At 34.1% G+C, this 26,803-nt stretch overlaps 1 protein-coding gene across 3 annotated transcripts in view; it reads right to left on the reverse strand.

The window, feature by feature from the left end:
- Window positions 1-26,803, reverse strand: part of LOC145287841 (histone deacetylase 3-like) — a 653,483-nt gene that overhangs the window by 20,346 nt on the left and 606,334 nt on the right. For all 3 annotated transcript variants that reach the window (XM_080135715.1, XM_080135716.1, XM_080135714.1), the window contains one exon: window positions 26,189-26,349. In XM_080135715.1, coding sequence (XP_079991841.1) covers window positions 26,189-26,349 — 161 coding nt within the window. The remainder of the gene's footprint in view (window positions 1-26,188; window positions 26,350-26,803) is intronic.

Consider the following 26,803-nt stretch of genomic DNA (forward strand, 5'->3'; position numbering starts at 1 on the left):
TGAACATTTAAAAAAAAATTCCACGCTAAAATAGGACATTACTGAACACACACACATATATATATATAATTGGCATATATTTTCTCTATATATATATATAACCATGAACAAAACACGTGACTTTTCATTCAAATGTTAGAACATCATAAAGTTGAGGTTTTCTAGTACAAAATAGATCAAGATAGAAACTTTGTTCAAAAGGTATACAATAGCCAATATACATTTTCTTTTTATAATCACAAACTTGTAATGTTTTCTAAATAATTAAAAATAAAAATTTAAAAAATGGGTAATCCATTGTTGTACCTATTTACTATGCCTCCCCACGGGACAGAGTTAGACACCAGGGTCGTTTTTTAATGTGGAGAAAAGGTACAAAAATAAAAATTGTCTCAGTCGTGAAGGATTTCTCCTCCACCGAAAGAGAACAAGAAATAGAAGTGCAGCATCTGAAGAACAGATACTACACTTTGTAAACAGACATTTTGTTATGAATTTACATGACGTCATAGTGCTACACTTGCATGAAAAGTACTTAATTCATTTCAAATTTTATAACAAAAGTAATACATTGTTTTCTTTCGAACAGCAGCATTTGGTAACCAGTACTTTTCAGCTTTGTTGATATGAAATGGTTTTATTTTAAATAGGTCCTTGTCTAAATGTTAAAAATAAATTATCAAAGAAAAAATAAATAATTAAAATATTTAATTTTTCTTTTCATCACAAGTTAAAATATTCAAATGTTGAGAAAATAAATTTCTTTATCAACCATATGGAAAACTAAGCTGGCCTTGTCGATTTTTTTTTTTTACACTAAGTCACCAACGTGGATTATTGGTGCTTGCTGCTGCTAGAAAAATGAATACTGTCCGAAAGATTTCTACTCCAAAATTTGTATATATATGTGTGTCCGTTCAAACTGTTTCCAAAAAAACTACTTGATATATTTTTATCATACATACATGAAAAAATAAAGGTTTTTTACACTAACCTGTGCATGTTTGAAATCCTTTCAATGAAAATTGTTTATGCTATAAAGCCTGAACGGTACGGTCCAAACCAAATGATTAATTTGCTTAGGACAAAAACTAAGATTAAGAAAATACTTTATTCTGGTTGGTTGCCAAATTTGAGTATTTTCCCACTTCACAGAACTTTGGAAATCAACGAGATTTTGCAAAGGTAACGCACGTGATGTTAACCCCCACCCACCCCATCTGACCACCTCTCCAAAATATGTGATTTTACCTTTGTAGGCAAGTACGTGTGAATACCTTAAAAATTTTTAATGAAAGATAAAGTATTATTTTAGAATTTAATGTAAAATGATTCCTTATTTTGAGCCATTCTAGCGTTTTAGGGCAGTTAATCATTTTTTTTCTATCGGAGATAAATCCTGTGCACCTTTTTTTTTTCTTCTAAAGACGATTATGTGTGGTTTAAGAGGGTCTTTGCGCAATTATGAGAGGGTGAGGGATTACCATTCTGACTTTGGGTTAATGATAAAGCTAAGGAAAATTATGTGGGAACATCCTGAAGACTTGATAGAAACAAAACAAAAACAATTTTCGAATTTAGAGTGGGGGTTAGTTTCACGTAAATTTAATGTAAAATAATTCACTATTTCGAGACCATTGTAACATTTTAGGACAGTTGACTAATTTATTTTTTATGGGTGATAAATGGTGCACTTTTCTTTAAGAAAGGATTTTTTTTTTTAGACACATATGTAGCTTACAAAGGAACTTTGTTTGGTGAGCAGCTTGCCACTTAGACTTAACATTATTGTTAGGCTAAAGAAGGTTTTAAGAGGAGGAGGCTTGCCACTCGTACCTAGGTTTTTTTTTGGTTTTTTTTACATAGGCGTCAGCACTTATCAAGGCCGATAGGCCACTCAAGGATAAGGGTTAAAGAGTGTAGAGTAGTCAAAAGGATAATATAGTAATCGATAGTAATGGAAGTTCGGTAAATTTGCTAACTTAAGTGGAATGGCTCATCAGAAACTTGTTCAAGTTGGACTTTATTTTTATTTTTTTTTACACAGTGATCACCATATATCAAGGCCCGGAAGCCACTCAGGGATAAAGGTTATTGCAAGTATTAACGTTGGACTTGAAAACATCCAAGTTGTAGTCAGGTGGGAAGCAGGCAGACGGAACAGAGTTCCACAGGCGTGCAGTTCTAAGAAAGAAGCTTTGTTCATGGAATTTACGTTTTGATTAAGGCACAGATAAAGAGTGGGGAAAATTTTTCACAGTGGATTTAGCTAGACGCGTGTTTTTCGTGAAAGATTGGCGAGGGGGGACCAGAGATTGGAGTTCAGAAGAGCACCTGCCATGGAAATAACGATAAAACAAGGATAGGCTTGCAACGTCTCTTCTGTGGGAGAGAGGTTGCAGGGTAGAGAAAAAGGCATCCCCCACTAAGCCACGAAGTCTATTTTGTACTCTGTCAAGGCACGATAGGCTGTTTTTAGCAGCTCCTGCCCAGATATGGCAGCAGTATTCCATCCTTGGACGTACTTGGCTTTTATATAGATAGAGAATTGCATCAGTAGTGAGATATCTTCTCGAGCGGTAGAAGGATCCCACCATCTTTCCAGCGACCTTGGCAACAGACTTGATGTACGTGTTCCATTTCAGATCAGGAGTAAAGGTCAAACCCAGAAGCTTGTCAAAACACGGGGCCTCACCCAGACGAGAGCTATCCATCACAATTGATGCCAGATGGGGATCAGAGCGTTGATGATGTAAAGATAGGAGTTTGGTTTTAGATGCATTAAAGGTAACCAGCCACATCTTCCCCCACTGAACCACGCGCTCGAGATCAGAGAGAACTTTGTCATTTACAGCCTTTGACGTGTTGCCGTAGATGGTCGTGTCATCAGCATAGATGTCAACGAATGATTTAAGTATGTGTTTAGGGAGGTCATTGATGTAGATCAGGAAGAGAGTTGGGCCCAGGATTGACCCCTGGGGGACTCCAGCATTAATACTGCAGGCCTCTGATTTTTGTCCATCGACCACTACTCTTATGAGCCTATCGGAGAGATGATTTAATGATTGAGAAAACATTTCCAGAAAGGAAGCCTTTGTCAAGAGATTCACTAATCCTGTGAGATATAACCGTCAGCACATCTGCGGTAGATCTTGCAGAGCGGAAACCATATTGTGTGTCACTAAGAAGGTTGTTTCTGCTGAGGTGGTTGACTATTTCTCTATTTAATATGGATTCCAGCAACTTACTCATAACACACAGGAAACTTATTGGTCTGTACTGAGAGGGAGATGACTTATCACCTGAATTCTTCAATACAGGGCAAACTGATGAGGTCTTCCAGGGAGTCGGAAAGCACTTCTCCTTAAGGCAGCGCTTAACTAGTTTCGTAAGTATGGGAGCAAGTTCTGGTTGAAACTTTTTTAACACTATAATTGGGATGCCATCAGGGCCAGTTGCTTTACTGGAATCTAGGTTCTTGATTAGCTTGGCGACCTCATGCACGGATATTTGTATGTTACCTAGCTTGTTCTGTGTTATAGGAGGAAATATGGGGAGTTAATGGCCTTCGTCGCATAGGGTAGAATTAGCTGCAAAGTTCTTTGCAAATAGTTTGGCCTTGTCTGACACTGACGAGATGACCTCTGGTCCATTGATAATGGTTGGGATAGAACGCACACTTTTGTTCAGGATTCTATTTGTTATTTGCCAAAACTGGTGGGAACCAAGCCGCTGATCAGCTACCTTGGATTTAACACTGGGCATATAGCTCTCTTGCATTTTTTATTACTCTTTTACAGTGGTTGCTGGCAGTTCTGAAAGCAGCTTTAGTCTCAGTGCATCTATTACGTTGGTAGCTATGGAAAAAGTGATTTCTGTGCGCGATAGCAGCAGCACATTCTGGGGAGAACCATGGCTGGCTGTTAGGTTTTGGAATTTTTTAGATGTTATGAATTGGTCTATGCCTACAATTAACCATTCAGTCAGATCTGATACTATAGAGGAGACTTCCTTTTTAAACATGGAGTGCAGAGGTAAATCAGATATGAATGTACGGAAGCTATCCCAGTCAGCCATAGAGTATCGGTATACAGTACGGTGGAGGGGGTATGTCTGGGGACTTCTTACATTTCGTTTTTATCTTAACTGATACGACGGAGTGGTCGGAGGATCCTAGAGGAGAATGAACGGAACATGAACATAGCTCAGGGGAAGTTGAGAGAAAAAGGTCTAGGAGGCTTGTATATTGACCGGGTGTATCGGACACACGGGTGGGTTCGCGAACAATCTGAGTGAGGTCATAAGCAATGGCAAAATCATGACAAAACCTCCCCTCATCATCTGTCTTATTTGAATGGGTCAGCCATTCCACGTTATGGACGTTGAAGTCACCACAGATGTGGATGTTAGCCGAGGGATGTGTAGACAGTATGTGGTCTATTTTCTCAGATATGCTCTCAAAGATAGTAACTCCGCTGTTGTGGGGCCGACAGAGGGCAAATATAAATGCAGTGGCATTAGCAAGTGCAACCCTGAAGCACATATAGGGTAAATTAGGATCTTCTCTAGAGATATCCCTGCCACACGGGAAGCCATCCTTAATGTAGGCACATATTCCATGCCCATGGCGATCTTGAGGGTCAGATTTAGATGTTAAATTTGAGTATCCGTTAATTATGAACTCATCGAGGGAAGTGGACGGCCCTATTCCAGTTTTACTTAGAAATAATATGTTCAGTTTTGTCTCCTGTAATCGGGTTTCAACCTCTGGAAGATTGGAACGTAGACCCCTGATGTTGGAGAAGGAGACCTAGTAGTAGGAGTCTACGTTGGAAGATGGGGTTCTAGGTTTAATCGAGTTTTTATTCTGGAGATATTTCATGTTGAGGTTTTGGGATTTGTGGAATAGGTCGGCATACTTGGTTAGAGCAGTACAGAGAGGGAAAGTAAGAGAGAAAAAGACAGGAAAGTTTTTTTTTTTTGTAGCACACGAAAAGGTAAAGCCGTAACAATTACCCACTAGTATGGGTTAGAAGTAGAATTAAGGGTTTTATTTATTTTTTTTTTTTAAAGGCGTTTGACCCCCATATTTACGGTTAGTGGACCATAATTATTGGCCTTATGAAATTTTTTTTTTGTCTGTCGGAATTCTTAAGAGGTGTGAAACTACAAATAGACAAATAGACAAAAATAAATTTCATTACACACAAGTGACGTCACTAACAGAAAACGTGACGTTTGGAAAACTTATTAAGTATTTTTGCCCACTTATATAAAACCATTTTTTGCTAAAGTTAACAAATCATTCACAAATTTTAGATAAATTTACTTTTTATTCTCAATTACATTTCTTGTCCAAGTGACACATTATTTCGTTTAAACTTTCCAATTTAAGACGTTTTTTTTATTTCTCTACCTAGACTTCGAGCCAAGATCAGTGTAGTATTCTGATGTTACACTTCGCCTTTTCTGTCCTCTGTCAGTGAAGGAGAAATCCTTCATGACGGAGACAATTTTTGTTTTTCTCTCCAGGTTGACCCTTTTTGGGAAGCTGGATTTTCCTTGCATTAAAAACCGTCCTCGTGGGAAGGCAAGTAAATAGGAACTTAACTAGAAACTGAGCACCTCCTACAAATATTGATTTTGTGTTTTTTTATAATTGTGTAGTGTCCATTCGATCATAATTCGCTGAAAAAAACAAAAAAACAAAAAAAAGACAAGAAAAATATATTGTGTGTGTGGTGGGGGGTACTGCTCGCACACGTGTGTCATATTACGAGTTATGTCCCCTTCGGTCAACTCTTTAATATAAAACAATACAAGAGTTGCGTCCCTTGTGGTTAGTAAAAATAAATACATGGACTTGCTCTATGGCTTATCACGCTTAAATATATCTTGTCTTCTGGTGTCTTTTTTAATAAGGTTCATCCCATATCATATATGACACAAACTTAATCGAACATGATGGCATGGGGATTTTCTTAAAAGAAAAAAAAAAAAAAAAAAAAGAAGAAAAGAAATCCATCCATAAATAGAATGAACGCAAAAGAAAACATCAGTCTTCATGTTGCGTGTAAACGCACGTGGTGACGACGACAAGCGCCATCTTAAAAAAAAAAAAAAATCGATGCACAAAGTAAGTTCGCCAATTTCATTCAGTCATGTCATTGTTTTGTTTTCTTTGTTATTTTTATTTAAAAAAAAAAAGGGGTATTAGTATAATAATAATAATAATAATAATAAAAAACCCTAAAAAAACAATAATTAAATTAAAGTAAAATGAGTTCTAATGCAAGCGAACCCGTTATGCACTGGGAGTCTGAGAATCTATTTGAATCATTCAGATTCTTCAAGCAACGGTGCGCATTATATTTCTCAGAAAAAACATTCCCGTCGAGAAGCAGGTCGACCACATTCTACTGCTGTCTGGTGAGGAAGGGTTACGGCGATATAATGCCTGGACATTTGACGATGATGCTGACCGAACAAACCCGGAGGCAATTTGGCGTAAATTTGAGGAGCGTCTAGAGCCCCAAACCAATTTTCGTATTGCACGTTTCTATCTGCGTGAATATAAACAGAAGAATACGGAAAGCATCAACGACTTCATGGCGAGATGTAAACTACAGGCAAAAAAATGCAGGTTTAGGGATAACCAAGAGACTGAAGAACGTCTCATTGAACAAATGATTACCGGCACCAGACACCCGGAGTTACAAAAACTTCTACTTTCGAAAGGCATGGAGCTTACACTCCAAGAGGCCTTAAATAGTGGTAGAACGCACAAAGCGTCCCTTAACCACATGCGGCAAATGGCTGAAATTCGAGGCGATCATCAGGAAATTAGTGCAATAAAAACAAGCCAGTGTCGATGTTGTGGAAATAAACATGAAAAAGAAAAATGTCCAGCCTGGGGCACAACATGCTCAGCGTATGGCAAAAAGAACCACTGGGCGAAAGTCTGCACTAACAAAAAGGAGGGCACAAGAAAATACAGCCAAACAAAAACGACGAACAGCCAAAAGCAGCCACAAGAAAACAGATACAGAAAACGGAACAGTAAAATCTGAGCCCAAGGAGATGTATAGAGAATTTGAGCAGTTAAACTTTAATGCGATTCATCAGCCAAAAGACGAGCGTACTGAAATAATAACGGAACTTAAAATAAAGCTTCCCAATAGACCAGGCAATCATATACTCAAAGCAAAGGTGGACACAGGTGCAGAAGGGAATACGCTTCCTCTGCGAACTTTTCGAAACATGTTTCCCAACAGAGTTGATAACTTAGGACAACCCATTCCAGGCTCCACAAAGAAAGAGCACACGATTCTGACGGCATACAACGGCTCAAACAGAGTACAGCACGGATTGATCTACATACAATGTGGACACAAAGACAAGTGGAAAACTTTAAAATTCTTTGTTGTCACAACAGAAGGGCCTACAATCATAGGATTACCTTCTCTCAGAGACTTGGAGCTGATAAGCCTCCACTGCACCATTCAACAAAAGAAAGATCCGATTAACTCCGTCAGCGAATTAAAAAATGCATATGCAAGTCAGTTCGATCGCATAGGACATTTTAAAAGTGACTACCACATCATCCTAAAATCTGATCATCCTCCAGTAATACATGTACCGAGGAAATGCCCTATCCATCTTAGATAAGAAATAGAAGAGGAGTTGAAATCCATGCAAGCCCAAGGCATCATCAGAAAGCTCACCGAACCGACTGAATGGGTCAGCAGCATAGTATATGCTCGAAAGAAGAATGGACAACTTCGCTTATGCCTTGACCCAAAGGATCTGAACCGGGCAATAATGAGATGTCATTACAAGACTCCCACCATGGAAGAGCTAGCACACAAGCTATCAGGTGCTCAACACTTCTCCAAGCTAGATGCCAAAAACGGATATTGGTCCATACCTCTTGATGCAGAATCCCAATTACTAACGACCTTCAACTCACCGTTTGGGAGATACTGTTTCCAAAGAATGCCCTTTGGTCTGGTAATGTCACAGGATGTATTTATGCTAAGAATGGACATGATACTGGAAAAATGCCCTGGTACAATTGGACTAATAGATGATGTTATTGTCTTCGGAAAGACTAAGGAGGAGCACGACAGCAACCTCCACCTGCTTATGGAAGTAGCACAAACGGAAGGATTGTGTTTTAATGGTGATAAATTTGAGATAGATCAAAAGCAGATAAGCTTTTTGGGGGCTATCTATGACAAGAACGGCATTAACCCAGATCCTAGTAAGGTAGAAGCTGTAAAGCAGCTTCCCAGCCCTACCAACGTCAAAGCATTGCAAAAAGTGTTGGGAATCATCACTTACTTGTCACCATTCATTCCGTGCCTATCAGACTTAACTGCACCCATGAGAGATCTGTTAAAAAAAGAAGCAGAGTACCAGTGGACTGCCAGTCACTAGAAGGCTATGCAGAAAATAAAGGATGAGATCTGCAAAGAAATGTCTCTCACTTGCTTCGATCCAATGAAAGAGACAAGCCTACAGGTAGACGCCTCAAACAAGGGTCTAGGTGCAGTACTCTTGCAAGGAAAGCCCATTGCATTTGCATCAAAAGCAACAGAACAAAGGTATGCAAACATAGAAAGAGAGCTTTTAGCTGTAGTTTTTGCCTGTGAGCGCTTCAAAACATACCTATATGGAAGCAAATTCCAAGTAGAAAGTGATCACAAGCCGTTGGAAATGATCAGCTTAAAAAATCTAATTGCTGCTCCACCTCATTTGCAACGCATGCTGCTCCGCCTACAAGGATATGACACGACCATCATGTATCGCCCAGGTAAGGAAATTACCCTGGCGGATGGATTCTCCCGACTACCCAACAGAAGGAGTAACGAGGAGATCGACCTTAATATCCGAGTTGACTTTGTCCAATTTTCTGCTAAAAAAGTAACACAGATAAAGCTAGCAACGAAAGCCGACCCTATACTCTGTGAACTTAAGGAAACCATCCTGCACGGCTGGCCCAATGCATCCAGGGAAATATGCAAAAACTTGCAGCCATATTGATCGTATCGGGATGAGCTGGCCATCGAAAATGGAATTTTGATGAAGAGTAATCGGATAATTATACCCAAAGTGATGCAGCAGGAAATCCTACAAAAAATCCATTATGGTCATCAGGGTATGGAAAAATGCAAACTGCGGGCAAAAAGTTGTGTCTTTTGGCACAACATTAATAAAGATATAGACAGCATCACACAACAATGTACCACATGTCAACAGCACCAAAAAGCCAGAGTGCAGAACCTCTGATGCCACATGAGATTCCTGTAAGGCCCTGGCAAGTAGTGGCCATTGACCTGTTCCACAGTGAAGGTCACAATTACCTGCTGATGGTAGACTATTTCTCAAAGCTTCCCTTTGTGAGGAAATTAAAGGAATTTTCCAGTCAGGAAGTAGTCAAACTAATAAAGCAGATATTCGGTGAACAAGGGATTCCAGAAAGAGTCATCAGCGACAATAGTCCTCACTATAGCTCCAGTCTTTTCAAACAATTTGCAAGCGAATGGGGATTTGAACACGTCACATCATCCCCTAGATACCCCCAATCAAACGGTCTGGCCGAGCGCTGTATACAAGCCATAAAATCAGTGATGCAAAAGGCTGCCTCAAGTAGTCGTGATGTAGACATGGTATTGCTGTGTTTACGGTCAACCCCAATCGACCATGCAATTCCGTCACCGGGTGAATTGCTATGGAACCGAAAGCTGGTGGGAAACTTACCAGTGAAGTGCCCCAACAATTCGACCCAAAAAGAAAAAACAGTAACTCGCCTATATCAAAGGCAATCCTACCAAAAGTCTCACTATGACCAACACACCCGAGAGTTACCAGAGATACAGGAAGGACAACACGTCCGCGTATATGATCCAGACTCCAGTAAATGGTCTCCAGCAGTCGTCACACAGAGATGTGTCGAACCAAGATCATATGCGGTGCAGACTCCATCGGGGAAGTCACTTCACAGGAACCGCAGACATCTGAGAACAGATAAGTCTGCAACAAGGCTGAACTCCAAAACGTATGCAGCCACACCCATGATGACCCCAGAATCGAACGATTCGTCAACGGATTGTATACCCATGGAGCATACCAGCCCCAACACAACCAATGACAGACCCGGTACAAATACACCTGAACACTCATCCTGGAACTCAGAAAGTATCCAGATCCAGTCGTATAAGACCACCCAAAAAATGTTCTTATGATGAGAACAGCCCTTAGTTGGGCACTCACACTATTGTACTAGTGTCAAGGTTCCTTCCTTATGTAATTTTTATTGTTTTTGTTTTATTTTTCTTTGGAAAAGAGGGATGTCATATTATGAGTTATGAATCCCTTCGGTCAACTCTTTAATATAAAACAATACAAGAGTTGCGTCCCTTGTGGTTAGTAAAAATAAATACATGGACTTGCTCGATGGCTTATCACGCTTAAATGTATCTTGTCTTCTGGTGTCTTTTTTAATAAGGTTCATCCCGTATCATATAATGAAACAAACATAATCAGACAATGTGAAGCAAAATAATATTTCACATTATTTTTTTTATTTTTAATTTTTTTTTTAAACAAAACACTTTAGTTCACCATTAAAAACTAAGGTAGTGCACACATTACATATTTGTTTTTCAATTATATTTTTTAAATTTGACCAAAAGTAACGCCAGATTGCTTCAAAATTATATATTCTGATAACCGAAATCTAGTTAAGCTAATTATGTTCTAATAATATGAACTCCAATTAAATATATAAGAGCATTTTTTTATATTCATATTTTAATTTTTTTAAATTTTTAATTCGTTCTGGAATAAAAAAACAAAAACAAAAAAAGTTTGTTTACAATAAAGTAATATCAGCGATATTAAAGCTGCTGCTCCTGCTGCTTCCACAGATCGTCTTTAGATACTTTTTAAAAATAGAGCGATTTTTTCCAGGTATCATGATTTTAAATTGCTCCGTACCACAAGATGAAGCCAGTTACATTTTTATTTTTAACAGATAAATGTAATAAAAAGATTGATTTATTTAACAGTGGGTGTCCGAAGAAATTTTTTTTCAAAATTTTAAAAAATCATCATATTGAAGTTTTCTTTTTAACACAACAAAAAAATGAGCTCTCAAAAGAATTTCGGACAACCGAATCTATTAAAAGTAGTATCTTTTCTAGTTAATTTCCAAATTTCATGAGGAAATTCTTAAGAGAAACGCAGTAGGACCATTTACAAACCAGGGGGGGGGGGTCGTTACAAAATCTTTCCGAAAACGCTGTTTTATGATGTTAACATTTTTAGCACTTTATTTGCTTAAAACTCTTAAAATATATAATGTACATTATTATTTATTAATTTATTTGAAAGTATATTCATTTTCGAACAAAACGGTGGTATTTTGAGGACATAAGATGCTTTGGTTTTTAAAATATGACGATTTTAACAGAACCTCCTTGAAATCAGTAATTATCCAAAACGTTTTTATCGTCCGTGTGTATTGCTAATTAAACATGCACCATGAAATTAATAACAATCAATTTCAGGAGTTATTTTATATATTAAAAAATATAAAGTCATGATTAATTAAAAATACAATAACATCAAATTTCAAATGTTTTGTTTATCTTTTGATATTTATTTTTTTGTTTTATTTTCACTTTATCTTCGATAACTCTTTAAAATTTAACTTTTTTTTTCAGCTTCAATCGCTAACTGATTTTTATTCCACTTTCAAGAATATTCTTATTTCTAAATGAAATTTAAAAATAACTAAATGTTTGATTAAATTTTTAGCCTTTTATATTCAATCTTCTAAAATTATTCCTATTTATCTGACTTTTTAAAAAATATTTCAAACAATAATAATGTTATTTTTAAAATATAAATTGGTTTATTTCTATATTTATTTTTATTATATAATTATACACTTATCTTCCTTTAATGTTTATTCTTATTTAATGTCTTTACCTCTTAATTTCTATATAAAAAGAGTTTGTTTTACTGTACACGGATTCGAAAAAGTTGTCACAAAACAAATATAGAACAAATAAATGTTATCAAAGGCAAGATAAGTTACTTTTCTACCTAACTGGATATATTTTAAGTGTTTTTATTTAATGTAACATGTTTATTCGGCTCGAAAAACATTGTAGAGGAAAAGAAGTTTAAGTGAAATTTAATCTCTCTCTGCTCCAAACAAAATAATAAAAAAAGGAATAAAACAAAATAACACCCCCTTTTCGTTTAAAATGCACCACATTTATTTTTCAACAAAAATAACAAGATGAACAAGCAAAGGTCCGATCGGTAAAAGTTCTTGAGAAATCATTATATGATTAGAATGTTAGAAGAAAGTCCTTCATTGAATTAATAAGATTAGAAGATGAAAGTGTTGTGTTAAAATAATGTCCTTATTTCAAGGTTTGTGTTTTAACTGGTGAAGTTTGCCTTATTCAAAAGTCCCATGAGGAAAGTAGTCTGTTGTTATTAATTCTTATAGAAAATGTACGGAATGGGTGCATGTGTGCATAAGTGTGATTTTTGAGTGCCTGCATGGTGTGCGTCATTATGGTTTTGACAACTTTGAAAGCAAAGATGTTATGAAAACGAGAGGCATGTTCTCGTGTCACGTCGGAGCGAGAAGGGAAAAAGGACGGAAGAAAGAATGTTTGATGCGTTTAAATACTTTTTGGACCGGCTCCAAAACAAGATTATTACTGCTGATATTTTGGTTTTTGGAAAAGCGTTTAAAAGACAATCTTCTAAATTTTCTCATTGGTCACTTGTGCACGTGATACTGTCGCCAACTACGTCCGTCAGAAATATGTTCATTTTACCATTGTTGTTGTAAGAAAAGCGTGTGGGCGTATTTGAAATTATGTTGTTGCTCTAAGAACTTACTTTTGTGCAAAATGCACGGGGAAATTGAAATGAATAAACGTTCGTTTATTTGCGTGTGAACGTGTGTGTGTGTGTGTGAGCGAGTTAGAGCACAACATACAGTGTTTACTGACGTATTGGAAAATTAAAAATGGCGCCCAACTCTCTCTCTCTCTTTGACACGGTAAGTTTGGGAAAATGAGTTATAAATAAAACACTAGACAAAATACTGTAAAAATTCCGACGAATATATGCCAGCCTTTGTCACATTAACATATATTGAGCGAGTTTCTAACAGTATTTTTCAGGGTTTTTTATTTTTAATTCTTTTTCCCAAACTTACCATCTCAAATCATCCAGAAAAAAACATCTTTGACACCTAGTTTTTAGGATACCAACACATGGTGAAAGTTTGGAAAAATCTGAGAGGCTTACCTCTCTCCTGAAAATTTGAGCTTTTAACTCTAAGCGGTTCTGGAAATATCGCAATTTTAGTCTTTTACGTATATTGAGTTGAGGCGCAAATTTGCAAAACTATGAAATTACGATTTTGGGCATAAATCAATTTCTAGACTAGGTAGAACCTTGAAAATTTGTATGGACTAGGTTTTCCGCACGAGGAATCCAAAAATCATATTTAAAACCTTTGAAAATTAACTGTTTCTGAGTTATTGAACTTTTAAGCCGAGATTTAAGTATTGGTCTAAGGCGACCCAAAAAAACATGTGGCACTATTAGAAATTGATTTTTTTTGTTCCTAGACATTCTTGATAGTCTGAACTTAAATTCCTCCAAATAAGGTGTTTGGTTCTTTCCTTGTTAGCTCACAATCGAACCTCAAAGATGAGCAGTTTTACGAGCCTCACTTCCAGACAGAGCAGTGTACAAGGAGTCACTTTACTTCACCATAAACAGGAAATCCTGAATTTAATTTTGACTTCCTGTTCCATTTTAGAAGTGGTATTGCTGCTTTCTGGTGTTTCTTTAAGTTGGCTGAAACTATTTTGTTTGTTTTTTTTGTTTGATACAATGATGCAATTAGCAGGTAAAGCCAAGTAACCAGATAGGAAGGAAAGGCTTTTTGTTCAGTAATAAAAGAGAATTAATCTTTAATCATATTTAAATTTGTCCCTGAAATTATTGCAACAAAGAATTCAATGTGTTTCCATTCTGTATGAACAACTTCTTATATTGCATCCTGAAACTACCAGAAGTTTTCCAAACCATTCGAAAACAATGTATTTCATAATTTACAAAATGGATAAGTTCTCATGATTGTGCATAAACACGTTAATGAAGCTTTTCGCCACTTGTTCAGTATTTACACTTTTGTTTGTTCCCAACAGATTTTGAAATCTTGACTCCAGTTCTTTAATTGTAATGTCAACTGTAGAACCAATATGGTTCTTTAGTTTTTCTTTGATCTAAAAACAGGACTTTCCTTGGAAAAAAGACTCTTATTACCCAGCTGATATCCTTTACTGGCACTATCAAGTAAATTCTTTCTTGTAGTTCATCTCCAATAATTTTAAGTTCTCGCTTGTTCTTGAAGTAGTAAGTCTTCCATATCTAATGTTGACAGACATCGAAAGAGTGCATGGGATTTCAATGGGGATAATTCAAGCCAATGTGTTGTGCAGTAGAAGTCTATGAGATGGGGAACTTAACAGTGTCACAACACCATTCCTCTGTCCAGTATTTCCATTTGCCTCATCTGCACAAAACCCAACAATTCTCGATGAAACGTTTCATCATCAGTGCACTAACTCCACTTTTGAAAGAGCAGATTTAATAACAGAAATAATGCCTTCAGCATGGCCATGTTCAATTGCAATAACTTCAAGTTTATTTTCTGCTATAACTTTCAACACTGTTCTTACATAACCTGCTTTATTTTCTGTCAGACCTCTCCCCCATCATTTAAACATTTACTAGATATTACAAAATTAATGAACAGTAAATAGGTTTTTATTCTTTTTTCTTAGGGTTGAATTTGTTTTTGTACTCACCCCACCATAAATTAAAATTATTTTAAAATGAAAAAACTAATACATGCATATTTTTACTTCATGTGAAGAACATAAATTCAAGAAAGATTTTTCTTTTTAAATCTTATCCTACACCCACTGAATTTTTTATGAAGGTTGGGGAGTTTGTTTAAAAAAAACAAAAACTAAATGGCATTTTTGTAGAATGTTTTGTAAAAAATGAATTTAGTTTAAAAAGTATCGAATAATTTTTAAAAATTAATTGAAAATATTTCTATCAATAATACCCTAGAAGTTAAAAAAAACAGTTTAAATGATTTTATATGCACTAAAATGATGTATATTTATTTTATTTTTTTATTTTTTTTTTTAATTAAATAAATGGTTATTAGTTTAAAGAAATAATGTTTATTTAATATCTGCCAATCAGGAATTCTTAATACAAAACTTTTTGTGCTATTTTTAGAAACTCTAACTTAACTACTACTGTGTATCAGTTTGTAAAACTTTGACACTAACTTTTTTGAAACATTGAAAACCAATTTTTTTTTCATTGACAACTTAAAAATCTTTTCTTTTAATAACGACGTCCTATAACAAATATGTATATGTCTATTTATGTGTATAACTGTTTTGCTAAATGTTGTAATCTTTTCCACAAATGAGCTTGGTTTATGTTTTAACTGTTTATACAAAACTGTCGGCATCGGTGGATGTTCATAAAATATGCACAGTGTCTGATAAAAAAAATATATGGATATGTATATTTATACTGTAGAAGCATCTTCAAAATTATTTATTGGGATTCACTGGAGCAAAGAGTACTGCACACTTCACCTCCTTGTAATATACTACAAAGAGGAAGTGGGAGTTCTACAGCATCACTTGCTATGTTTTATCTCTGACGACAATACACACGACACTTGCTTTGTCCACAAAATACAGAGCATGATGACAGATTTCATTAAACAACATCTCACTAGTATCAACAAGATCTAATATGTTTCAGATGGTTGTGGTGGCAAATATAAGAACTTTAAAATAGTAATACACAGGGACGAAAAAACGCTTTGGATAATCACAGATTTCAAGGTAGTTCTACTAAAATAGCCATATTTTTTAAACCAAAGCACTTCAAATCTTCAAATGACTACTGTTTTGTTCGGAAATGAATATACTTTCAAATGAATTAATAAATATGAATGTACATTATATATTTTAAGAGTTTTAAGCAAATAAAGTGATAAAAATGTGAACGTCATAATGTGCCGTTTTCGGTAAGGTTTTGTAATGACCCCCCCTGTTTTCTAAAGGTCCGTACCGTGATTGTATGAAGAATTTCGTCATGAGATTTGGGAACCAATTAGAAGAGGTGTTAATCTTAATACTGTCAAGTGCCCGAAATATTTTTGACGATTTCTTTTTTTGTCGTGTTAAAAATAAGACTTTACTATGACGAGTATCGAACATTTTGAAAAAAAAATTCTTCGGACACCCAGTAGTTTTTTATCAATTAAAAGTATTATTTTATGTTGAGTAGGACCGCGGTAATTGATAATTTAAAAGGACCTAACCGAAAAAAAAATTGTTTCTATTTCTCGAATTTGGTCAAATGAAGTTAGTATTACTAGCAGCAGCAGCAGCAGCTCCAGCCTGTAGAATCAGCAATAGCACAGTGTAAACAACACGCGTTCTTTAATTTTTATTCAAGAACGAATTAAGAAAAACATGAAAATATGAAAATATGAATATAAATGTTCTTATGTTTAATTAGAGCTATTTTGTTATCAGAATAACATTAGTTTAGAACTATTCGGTTTTCAGAATGTATAATAACAACAATCCCAACCAATTCGGCATTATGAATCAGTTGCAATTTCTCACATTTCTCGTCAAATTTAAAAACATGTTTAAAAAAAACAAAATAAACTTTTGTAGATATATAGCTTGCATGCACTTTTATTCTTTAAATTAGTTTTGAACAGTGAATTAAAACAATGTTTTACTGCGAACACCCACAAATGTTTTTTTTTTCAAAATCAAAATAAGTATCAAAATCTCGTTTATACAAGATTCGAAAAAGTTGTCAAAAAACAAATATATAACAAATAAATGTTATCAAAGGCAAGATAAGTTACTTTTCTACCTAACTGGATAATTTTCTAGTGTTTTTATTTAATGTAACATGTTTATTCAGCTCGAAAAACGTACAGTGTTTACCGATGTATTGGAAAATTAAAAATGGCGCCCGGCCCGACTCTCTTTGACACGGTAAGTTTGAGAAAAGGAGTTAAAAATAAAAAAAAACTAAACAAAATACTGTTAAAAACTCACCGAATATATGTCAGCCCATGTCACGGTAACATATATTAAGCGAGTTTTTAGCAGTATTTTGTTTACTTTTTTTTATTTTTAACTCTTTTCTCCAAACTTACCGTTTCAAGAGAGTCGGGTGCCATTTTAAATTTTCCAAAACATCGGTAAAAACTGTTTTCAAGCTGAATAAACATGTTACATAAAATAAAAACACTAAAAAATTATCCAGTTAGATAGAAAAGTAACTTGCTTTTGATAACATTTATTTGTTATATATTTGTTTTTTTGACAACTTTTTCGAATCTATGTGTATAGTAATACAAACCCTCAAAATCTATATCAATATTCTTGAAATTTTAAAAGCAGTTAGAAAACACATCAAACTACAATTAGGAAGCTTTTTATTTCGTTATTTTTTTTTTCTACTTATTAAGCGAAAGATATTTTTACAACCTGCTCCAGCGTAGTATAAACGGCCTATGGAATTAACACCTTCAACCTCGAAAATAGAAATCAACAAATTTATGGAATTTTCTTTGACTTCACCTCTAATCCAAATTATGTGTGGCAAGTCTCCTCCTAAAACACTCTTTAACCCTAACAATAACACTAAGTTCGAGTGGCAAGCCCCCCCCCAACAAAATACCTCTGTAAGCCACATACAAGCATCTAAAACAAACAAACAAAAAATAGATCCTTCCTTAAAGAAAAATACACATCAAAATAAATTGGTTAACTGTCCTAAAATGCTAGAATGTCCAGGAAATGGTGAATTATTTTACATTAAATTTTTGTGAAACTAACCGCTCCCCCCTCTAATATTGTTTTTGTTAGCTTTGTCTCTGTCAAGTTTTCAGTATGTTCACACATAATTTTCCTTAGCCCTACAATTAATTCAAAGTCCGAATGGCAACCCTCCCCATATTCTCATTGCATAGAAACCCTCTTAAAACTACACATAATCATCTTAAAAAAAAAAAGCATGCATATTTTCCCATAGAAAAAAAAAAAACAGTTAACTGCCCTAAAATGCTAGAATGACCTGTAATAGGAAATTATTTTACATTCAATTCTAAAATAATTTGTTTATCTTTCATTAAAGATTTTCATGGCATTTTATACATAATTTCCTAAAAAGGTAGAATCACATTTTGGAGGGGTGGTCAGAAGGAGTTGAGTGGGGTTAAACAGAAGGTGTTAATCTACAATAATACCAAAGAAATATTGCAATATATTCATTTTTAAATGGTCTTATGTTTAGATTTAAGTTTTTTGTACATAAAGCACATTACAATTCAACTTTGAGTTCTCCAACTTCTTTTCTGTTTATGGATACATGGCATTTTTAAGGAATTTATGCACATTTACTGCAGATTATTTGGAAACCATAAACTTTGGGAGAGTTGCATATTCTGATTCCTTGTACAACTATACACTTATATGGTAAATTTCATTTCTTAGTCTTGTGTTTTAACAAAGATATGACATTTTTACTGAAAAAGTAGTGTAAAAAATGTGACGAAACGCATATGGTCTTAAAGAGGGAAAAATATCCAAACGTGTGAGGCACAAAAATAGCCATAACTTCCTTAATTTTAATCAGATTTTAAAAATTTAAAAAGATTCTTTCTTAGCTCATCAAGCTCTTTCTATGCATACCAATATTGAAATATTTTAAGCTATTTCAATTTTTTCATGTGTATTGCTATTTAAAAACTTTCTTAATCTGTGCTGCCACAAAGATGATTATGGTATCAACGCTGAATGGATATTTCTTGCAACCAGCCATGGGAAATCCCCTTGTGATGGGATTGGTGGTGCTGTGCAGCAAAGCAAAGCTTGCAGAGACCATTGAACAACCAGATTCTAACTTACAAAGCAGTACTGGAAGTGTGTCAAGCTGAAATGAAGTCCATTGTGTTCTTTGGAATCGACAAGGAAGACATGGTTGAAGTGAGGGATAGAATGGAGAAGAGGTTTATGGATGGGAAAACAGTACCCGGGACGAGAAGTAATCACCATTTTGTTCCACAATCAGAATGCAAGATCGGACACAAACTCTGTAGTGAGGACAATTCATTTGTTGACATTCACGACTTTAAAATCTCCACTCATGTTGACATTGGGATGTTGTTCCTTCGACGTGTGTACAACTCGTTCTGGTGGGTTGGATTGGTGCAGAAAGTAAACCTCAATGAAGGTGATGTTGATGTTCAGTTCATGCACCCCCATGGTCCACGTAAAACTGGCCTCGCAGTGCTGATCTGTGTCCTGTTCCTTTCAAAAACATCATTTGTAGCATCCACGTACCTAAAACAAACTCAAGTGGAAGGAGCTTTACTATTTCTGACGAGGATTACGATAAAACCGTGACAGCATATGTTGCCTTACACTCATAAGATGTTGTGTTGATAGTTTTTTTTTTACTTTAATGTACTACCGTGCCAAAAAATCCAAATATCCATGTACCCACCCAGCATAGGTACCGTTTCTTAGAACCCGTACCCACCGCATTGATTACCAGAAAAATGGGCTTTTGTTCTTTCTTCACTAGTTCACAATTAAACCTAAAAAATGGGTTAATCACAAGGGAGCTGTGAGAATTTTTAGGGGTTCATAAATGCTACAAACACATTGTATCTTCACCACATGCAGTTTATTATTTGGGATTGTCCACTGTGATTGGCCAATTTTTGAAGTTCGATTGTGAGCTATCCGGTTACTTAGCTTTACCTGCTACTTGCATCATTGCAGCAAACAAAAAAACAAACAAACAAACAGGTTTCAGCCAACTTAAAGAAACACCAGAAAGCAGCAATACCACTTCTAAAATGGAACAGGAAGTCAAAATAAAATTCAGGATTTCCTGTTTATGGTGATTCTTTATACACTGCTCTGTCTGGACGTGAGGCTCGTAAAACTGCCCATCTTTGAGGTTTGATTGTGAGCTAACGAGGAAAGAACCAAACACCTTTGGAGGAATTTAAGTTCAGACTATTAAGAATGTCTAGGAACAAAAAAAAAATCAATTTCCAATTAAAAGTTCAATAACTCAGAAACAGTTAATTTTCAGAGGTTTTAAACATGATTTTTTGATTCCTTGTGTATGCAAATTTTTAAGGTTCTACCTAGTCTAGAAATAAATTTATGCCCAAAAATGTAATTTCATAGTTTCGCGAATTTGCGCCTTGATGCAATATACGTAAAATACCAAAATTGCGATATTTCTGGAACCGCTTACAGTTAAAAGCTCAAATTTTCAGAATTCCCTAGTTTTTAGGATACCAACATATGTTGAAAGTTTGGAAAAAATCTGAGAGGTAAGGATGTCAAAGATGTTTTTTTCTGGATGAATGGAATTACCCCGTGTCAAAGAGAGAGTTGGGTGCAATTTTTAAATTTTCAATAAATCGGCAAACAATGTATGTTTTTTGAGCTGAATAAACATGTTACATTAAATAAAAACCCTAAAAACATACCCAGTTAGGTAGAAAAGTAACTTGTCTTGGATAACATTTATTTGTTCTATATTTGTTTTGTGACAACTTTTTCGGATTTATGTGTGCAGTAAAATAAACCCAAAAGTAAATTTTTTGGTAATTGATGAAGTTGACATAAGTAGGTCCTGCAGATGAGCCTCGTTCTGACATTCGGAAAATTTAGGTTAACAACCGGTGAAGCTACCGAAAAGTAACGCTTTATTTATTATTATTTTTTTTTTTACACTTATCAAGGCCTGGAAGCCACCCAGGGATAAGGGTTATTGCAAGTACAGTACGTTAGTGTGGAGATTTAATGAAGTGTTTACTTAAGGGGGCGGTTCATTAGAAATTGGTTAACGTTGGACTTGAAGACATCCATGTTGTAGTCAGGTGGGAAGCAGGCAGACGGAACAGAGTTCCACAGGCGTGCAGTTCTAAGAAAGAAGCTTTGTTCATGGAATTTATGTTTTGATTTAGGCACAGATAAAGAGTGGGAAAAATTTTTCACAGTGGATTTAGCTAGACGGGTGTTTTTTGTGAAAGATTGGCGAGGGGGGACCAGAGATTAGAGTTCAGACGAGGACCTGCCATGGAAATAACGATAAAACAAGGATAGGCTTGCAACGTCTCTTCTGTGAGATAGAGGTTGCAGGGTAGAGAAAAGGGCATCCCCCACTAAGCCACGAAGTCTATTTTGTACTCTGTCAAGGCACAATAGGCTGTTTTTAGCAGCTCCTGCCCAGATATGGCAGCAGTATTCCATCCTTGGACGTACTTGGCTTTTATATAGATAGAGAATTGCATCAGTAGTGAGATATCTTCTCGAGCGGTAGAAGGATCCCACCATCTTTCCAGCGACCTTGGCAACAGACTTGATGTACGTGTTCCATTTCAGATCAGGAGTAAAGGACAAACCCAGAAGCTTGTCAAAACATGGGGCTTCTCCTAGACGGGAGCCATCCATTTCAATTGATGCCAGATGGAGATCAGAGCGTTGATGATGTAAAGATAGGAGTTTGGTTTTAGATGCATTAAAGGTAACCATGAAGATGGATATAAACAATATTTTTTAAATTAATTTTCTAAATTTACTTAAAAACATAATGTAAACATATATAAACAAAATATTTTAGAAAATAATTTCTTAATCTACATAAATAAAACAGTAGATGTATGTGTGTGTAAATATCTAACAGGTAAACTCTTAAACTACTGGTCACATAACACTGAAATTTTCAGGAAATAATATTCATTCACCAAGGATGGGTTATACCGAGTAATATCTTTGTTTACATACATGAATAACGCGTACAGACATCAGCAAACTTACATGTAAAATACGTTAACCATAAGCCGACATTTTTTGTGCATGCGTACACTTAAAACAGCATCAGGCTAGAAAGCTACATATTTTGATTGTCTTTGTATTAATAAAAATTTAAAAAAAAAATGAAATAATACGTAAACTTCACTCGCAGTTTTGCATTTGTTAATAAAAAGAAAAACATATATATCTTTTTATTATTCACTTATCGAAGACATACCTGTATATCTTTTATTATTATTTGACCGATTAGATAAACAATTATTAATTAATAAGAAATATTCAGTGTTTTTACAGTGCACGCACCGTGTTACATTTCAGATAGGATTTCAAAATTAAATTAAATTTTTATGGTATCTTTCTTTTTTATTAAACGCCCAGCCAATGAATTACAAATAAATAAATAATAAGAACCCCTCCCCTTATTATCACCAAAAAAATACTAAAAACATTACATAAAAATAAAAAATAAAAAGTCAATTTAGCGTTTCAACATTCGAACAATGCTCGGCTGAAACCGATGATTGCCAGTTTCGCCCGATCCATGACTGACGGGAATTCCCGAGAATCTGGGTCAAATTATACAAGAGTACCAAAAATTCTTACGGTTCGAATACATGCGTTTTTCTTTTTTCTTTTTGTTCAGACGTTACATAGCATTTACGAAACATACCTATATATATATTTTATTAATTTATCGATTAGATGAACAACGATTGATACCAAACAGAAACTGGCACATTTTTCCGAATGCATGCAGGTTTACTATTTCTAGTTTTTCTGATAGCGCCTTCTTACACAAGACATTATGCCAACACAAAATACAGGTTTATTTCTAAAAAAAAAAACTGTCTCATATATTTTATTCAGGCTATTATTCTCATCTTCCCGAAAATTTGAGTCATAGAAAACCCTATAAATAACAAAATTAAACTAGATAATGATTTTTTGGTTTTATTTAAATTAATTTGCTGACCCTTCAAAGTTGCTTTAATTCAAAAAAACATGTTTAATTAAAATTTTTTATTGATCTGAAAAAACAAAAAACACAAACTATTTTATAAAAATCCAATGTTTCTTTCATTACAAAATGTTTTATTAAAATTATATTTTCTTACGTAAACTTTTCAATAAATATTTTTACAATTATATTTTGATGAATTTTTATACAGTAAATGCTTTGGTTTTGAAATGGTGCTCGCCCAGTTTAGACAATTATGAATATGTCCTTTCCATTTTCTGTTTTTAATGAGAAAAAAAAAAAAAAAAAAAAAAAATATATATATATATATATATATATATATATATATATACACGTTTCATGAAAAACTTTCCTGTTTTCATTAATTAAATTGAAACATTTCCAATTAAATAATTACGGATATATGTTCTCTTTAATTTTCTTTATTTACTTTTTGTTATAGTTCTTTCCGGAAGTAATTAATATCTAGTTTAATTTTTTTGTTATTTATTTCTAACTTTGGTCATAATTTAAAATACTGATTCCTCCCTTGGATTTCAATGATAGGTGCATGAAATAAAATGGCATCTCCAGTTTCGGCAATAAAGTGTAGAAGTACTGACGTTTTTATCATAAATTTTTGACAGCATTAATCTCACTTCAAACAAACAGTTCAACTTAAAAATATAAGAAAATCGAAATAAAAGAATCATAAATCTAAGGTATTTTTTAACAATGCGACTCCGATTCCCCCCAAAATACATGATTCTTACGATTAACAATTCATCGTCCCACTACTAGTGATTACACCAATTGTAACTGGCCCATAGATGCATAGATATAACTGGACTAATTTGAACAATTTAGCACTCAGATATTTTGCATTTTTTTTTTATTAATATGCTAAAATAAAAATTACAGAATTTTATTTTACAAATTTTTTGCTAACAACTTATTTCTTTGATTAAAATTCTGTTATTTTTTTTGAAAGAAAATCATAATAAAAATGATGTGATTATTTGGAAGCTAAACTCTTCAATATATAATTATATATAAAATGCATTAGTTTGAAACATTTCAGTTAATTCTTTTATTTTCATTACACATTACAGGCATACAGTAACAACTGTTACCTAATAGGCCACACTACCCTAATTTTATTTGACACATATGAAAGCACAGATTAATCACAGCATATAATCAAATCCCAATGTTAAGAATGGGTTTATAGATACTAATGTTATTACTTTGGCACGGTACATTCATTTTTGTCACGGGCACCAGTACATGCTATTTTACTGGCCACCAGTAGCTCCCACTAACAGTCGTAGTTTAATTTTTTTTTTTTACATGTTAAGTGGGGCGCATACTTCCATTGGTCCACGGGTTCTGCTAGTAAATAATAAGTACAAGAAGAGTACCTTAATAACATAATCTCCTATAATATAATAAAAGAACTACAGAAATTCCCCTCTGGACCAAAGTATTGTAGATTTACAACAGATGCCACATACAAGTTCAATACATCTAGCATAATAAGCACTATCTTTTGTAGCTTTCGAACACAATTATATACACATTTAGTCATGATAATAAAATGTTACATTGCATCCTATGAGCAACACCATCACAATCGCAACATCCTCAGAGGAAGTAATTCGTATTTTTCTCTTTAAATATTAAGGCCTACCATCGCTACCAATTGACACCCGTAAACAATTCTACATTTTCCTATGCTATTGAGATTACACCAATCGTAACTATTTAATATATACATAGATACCATAATCTTCCATTTTTCTGATACATAATTAATTAAGTCTCCTTTCACATAGTCCACCCATTCTGATTGGCTGAGCTCTGGACATTCTAATATTCTAGAATTCTATTGTTCCCTACATTAACGAATTATTACTAACATTCATTATACACAACTTCTTTTGTTAATGTAACATGTCACTTCCCTGGTGAAAAATAAATATATATACACACACACACACATATTTATATATATTACATTTGTTATTTATTGTTTTGCAGTTTATTTCCGTTTTTTTTATTTGGATATTCGTACGTAAATTTGTTGGTGTGTGTGTGTGTGTGTCTGGCTGCGCATACATTTTCCTATTACTTTGTTGGTTTATTCTTTAAAAAGTTTTCTTTAATTTTTTTTTCTTTTCAGTGATTTATTATTTGTAAAACACTATACTTTTATACAAATTACAAATCAGATAAAATTTTTATTATACAAGATTTGCAAATCCAAGCTCAAATAACTGCCCATACTAAAATTAAACACTCATGTTTACACTGCTTTCAACCTAAGGTATCCACAAGTATTGAGAACATAAGAAACATACATTTTCGCCTTTTTTGGCATTTCTTTTCCATTTCCACTAAGCCAAAGCAATGCATGGCCAGGTACCACGAGTAAATAATAAATAAAGAAAAGTATTTTATGATAACATACGTAAATGCAAGAAGAGTACCTTAATAATAACAAAATAAATAATAAATGCAAGAAAATTACCTTAATAATAAAATAATAAATGCATGAAAAGTACCTTTATAATATATAATAAATACAAGAAGAGTACCTTAATAAAATAATAAATGCAAGAAAAGTACCTTAATAATAAGAAATTGTATTGGCTTTTGTGGATTTGAAGACAGCTTTTGGAAGCATGTCAAGAAAGGTTGTCTGATGAGCATCTACACTAGAGGCAAATAGATGATTGAAGGTTGTTCAAACAATGTACAGAAGAGTTTAAAATAGTACTAGAATTAACAACATTTAATAACAATTTTAATGTAAAGTAGGAGTACATGAGAGTTCTGTTTTGAGTCCTTTGTTTTTTATATTTGTCTTAGAAGCATTATCGAAAGAATTTAACATGGGTTATCCAGAAAAAATGAAAACCTTGGATAAAGCTATGGAAAATCTGAGAGTTAATGCTAAAACCGAAGTGATGATCAGTGGTTGTAGTGTTGAAAGTTCTAAAAAGTTTCCCTACTAAGTTTCTGGAAAGCGAGTGCATAAAACTAAATTAAACTTAATATAGTTTAGCAGCTGTATCCCAAAATTCATATTGATGAGTTAATTAAATTAGGATCGAATCCTGTATACATATGCCTAATTTATAAAAAGAGACAACACTAAATGTAATTGTTGGTTTAGTAAATATTTTTTAAATTTAAAGGGGTTTACCTTCGATCAATTTCATCTTGGTGATTTCGTACATCAGGATCAAGCTCATTTTTTATTTCAAATCCAGCAAAATCTGGTCCTACATCTTGCATTTGGACACTTGGGGCATGGGCTACATTTTTCAAGTTTTCAGCAACAGTGGTTCGGATATTATCCAAATACTGAAACAAAATATTTCAGTTATATTTCAAAGATCTAACCAAGGAATTATATATAAAAAAAAGTATAAAAGAAAGTTATAATTTATTGACTACAACAAAATTATACTTACTTATTGATTTTATTATTTTTTTTTTAGCATTTTTGACATATAATTTTCCTTTTCCTGTCTCATGATTAAGACAAATTGTTAGATATTCACATATTTAGCCTAAATGAATTATGTATCTTGATAATCAACAAATACAAAACTCAATCACAAATATGTAATCTGTTCTGTATCATCTCTGAAGTTATTTCAAGTTGTTAAAATATTTTATTTTTCATGTTTTTTATAAACTTAGCTATAGCATTAAAAATACAAAATGATTAACAATAAGGGCTATTACCTCTTCTACAGGAAAAATATTGAGAAAAACAAAATTGGAAAAAGTATACTTCTTAATTTAGCTGTAA

This window comes from Euprymna scolopes, chromosome 11, assembly GCF_053919585.1.
Source record: "Euprymna scolopes isolate OS-2025 chromosome 11, ASM5391958v1, whole genome shotgun sequence".
Lineage (NCBI taxonomy): Eukaryota > Metazoa > Mollusca > Cephalopoda > Sepiida > Sepiolidae > Euprymna > Euprymna scolopes.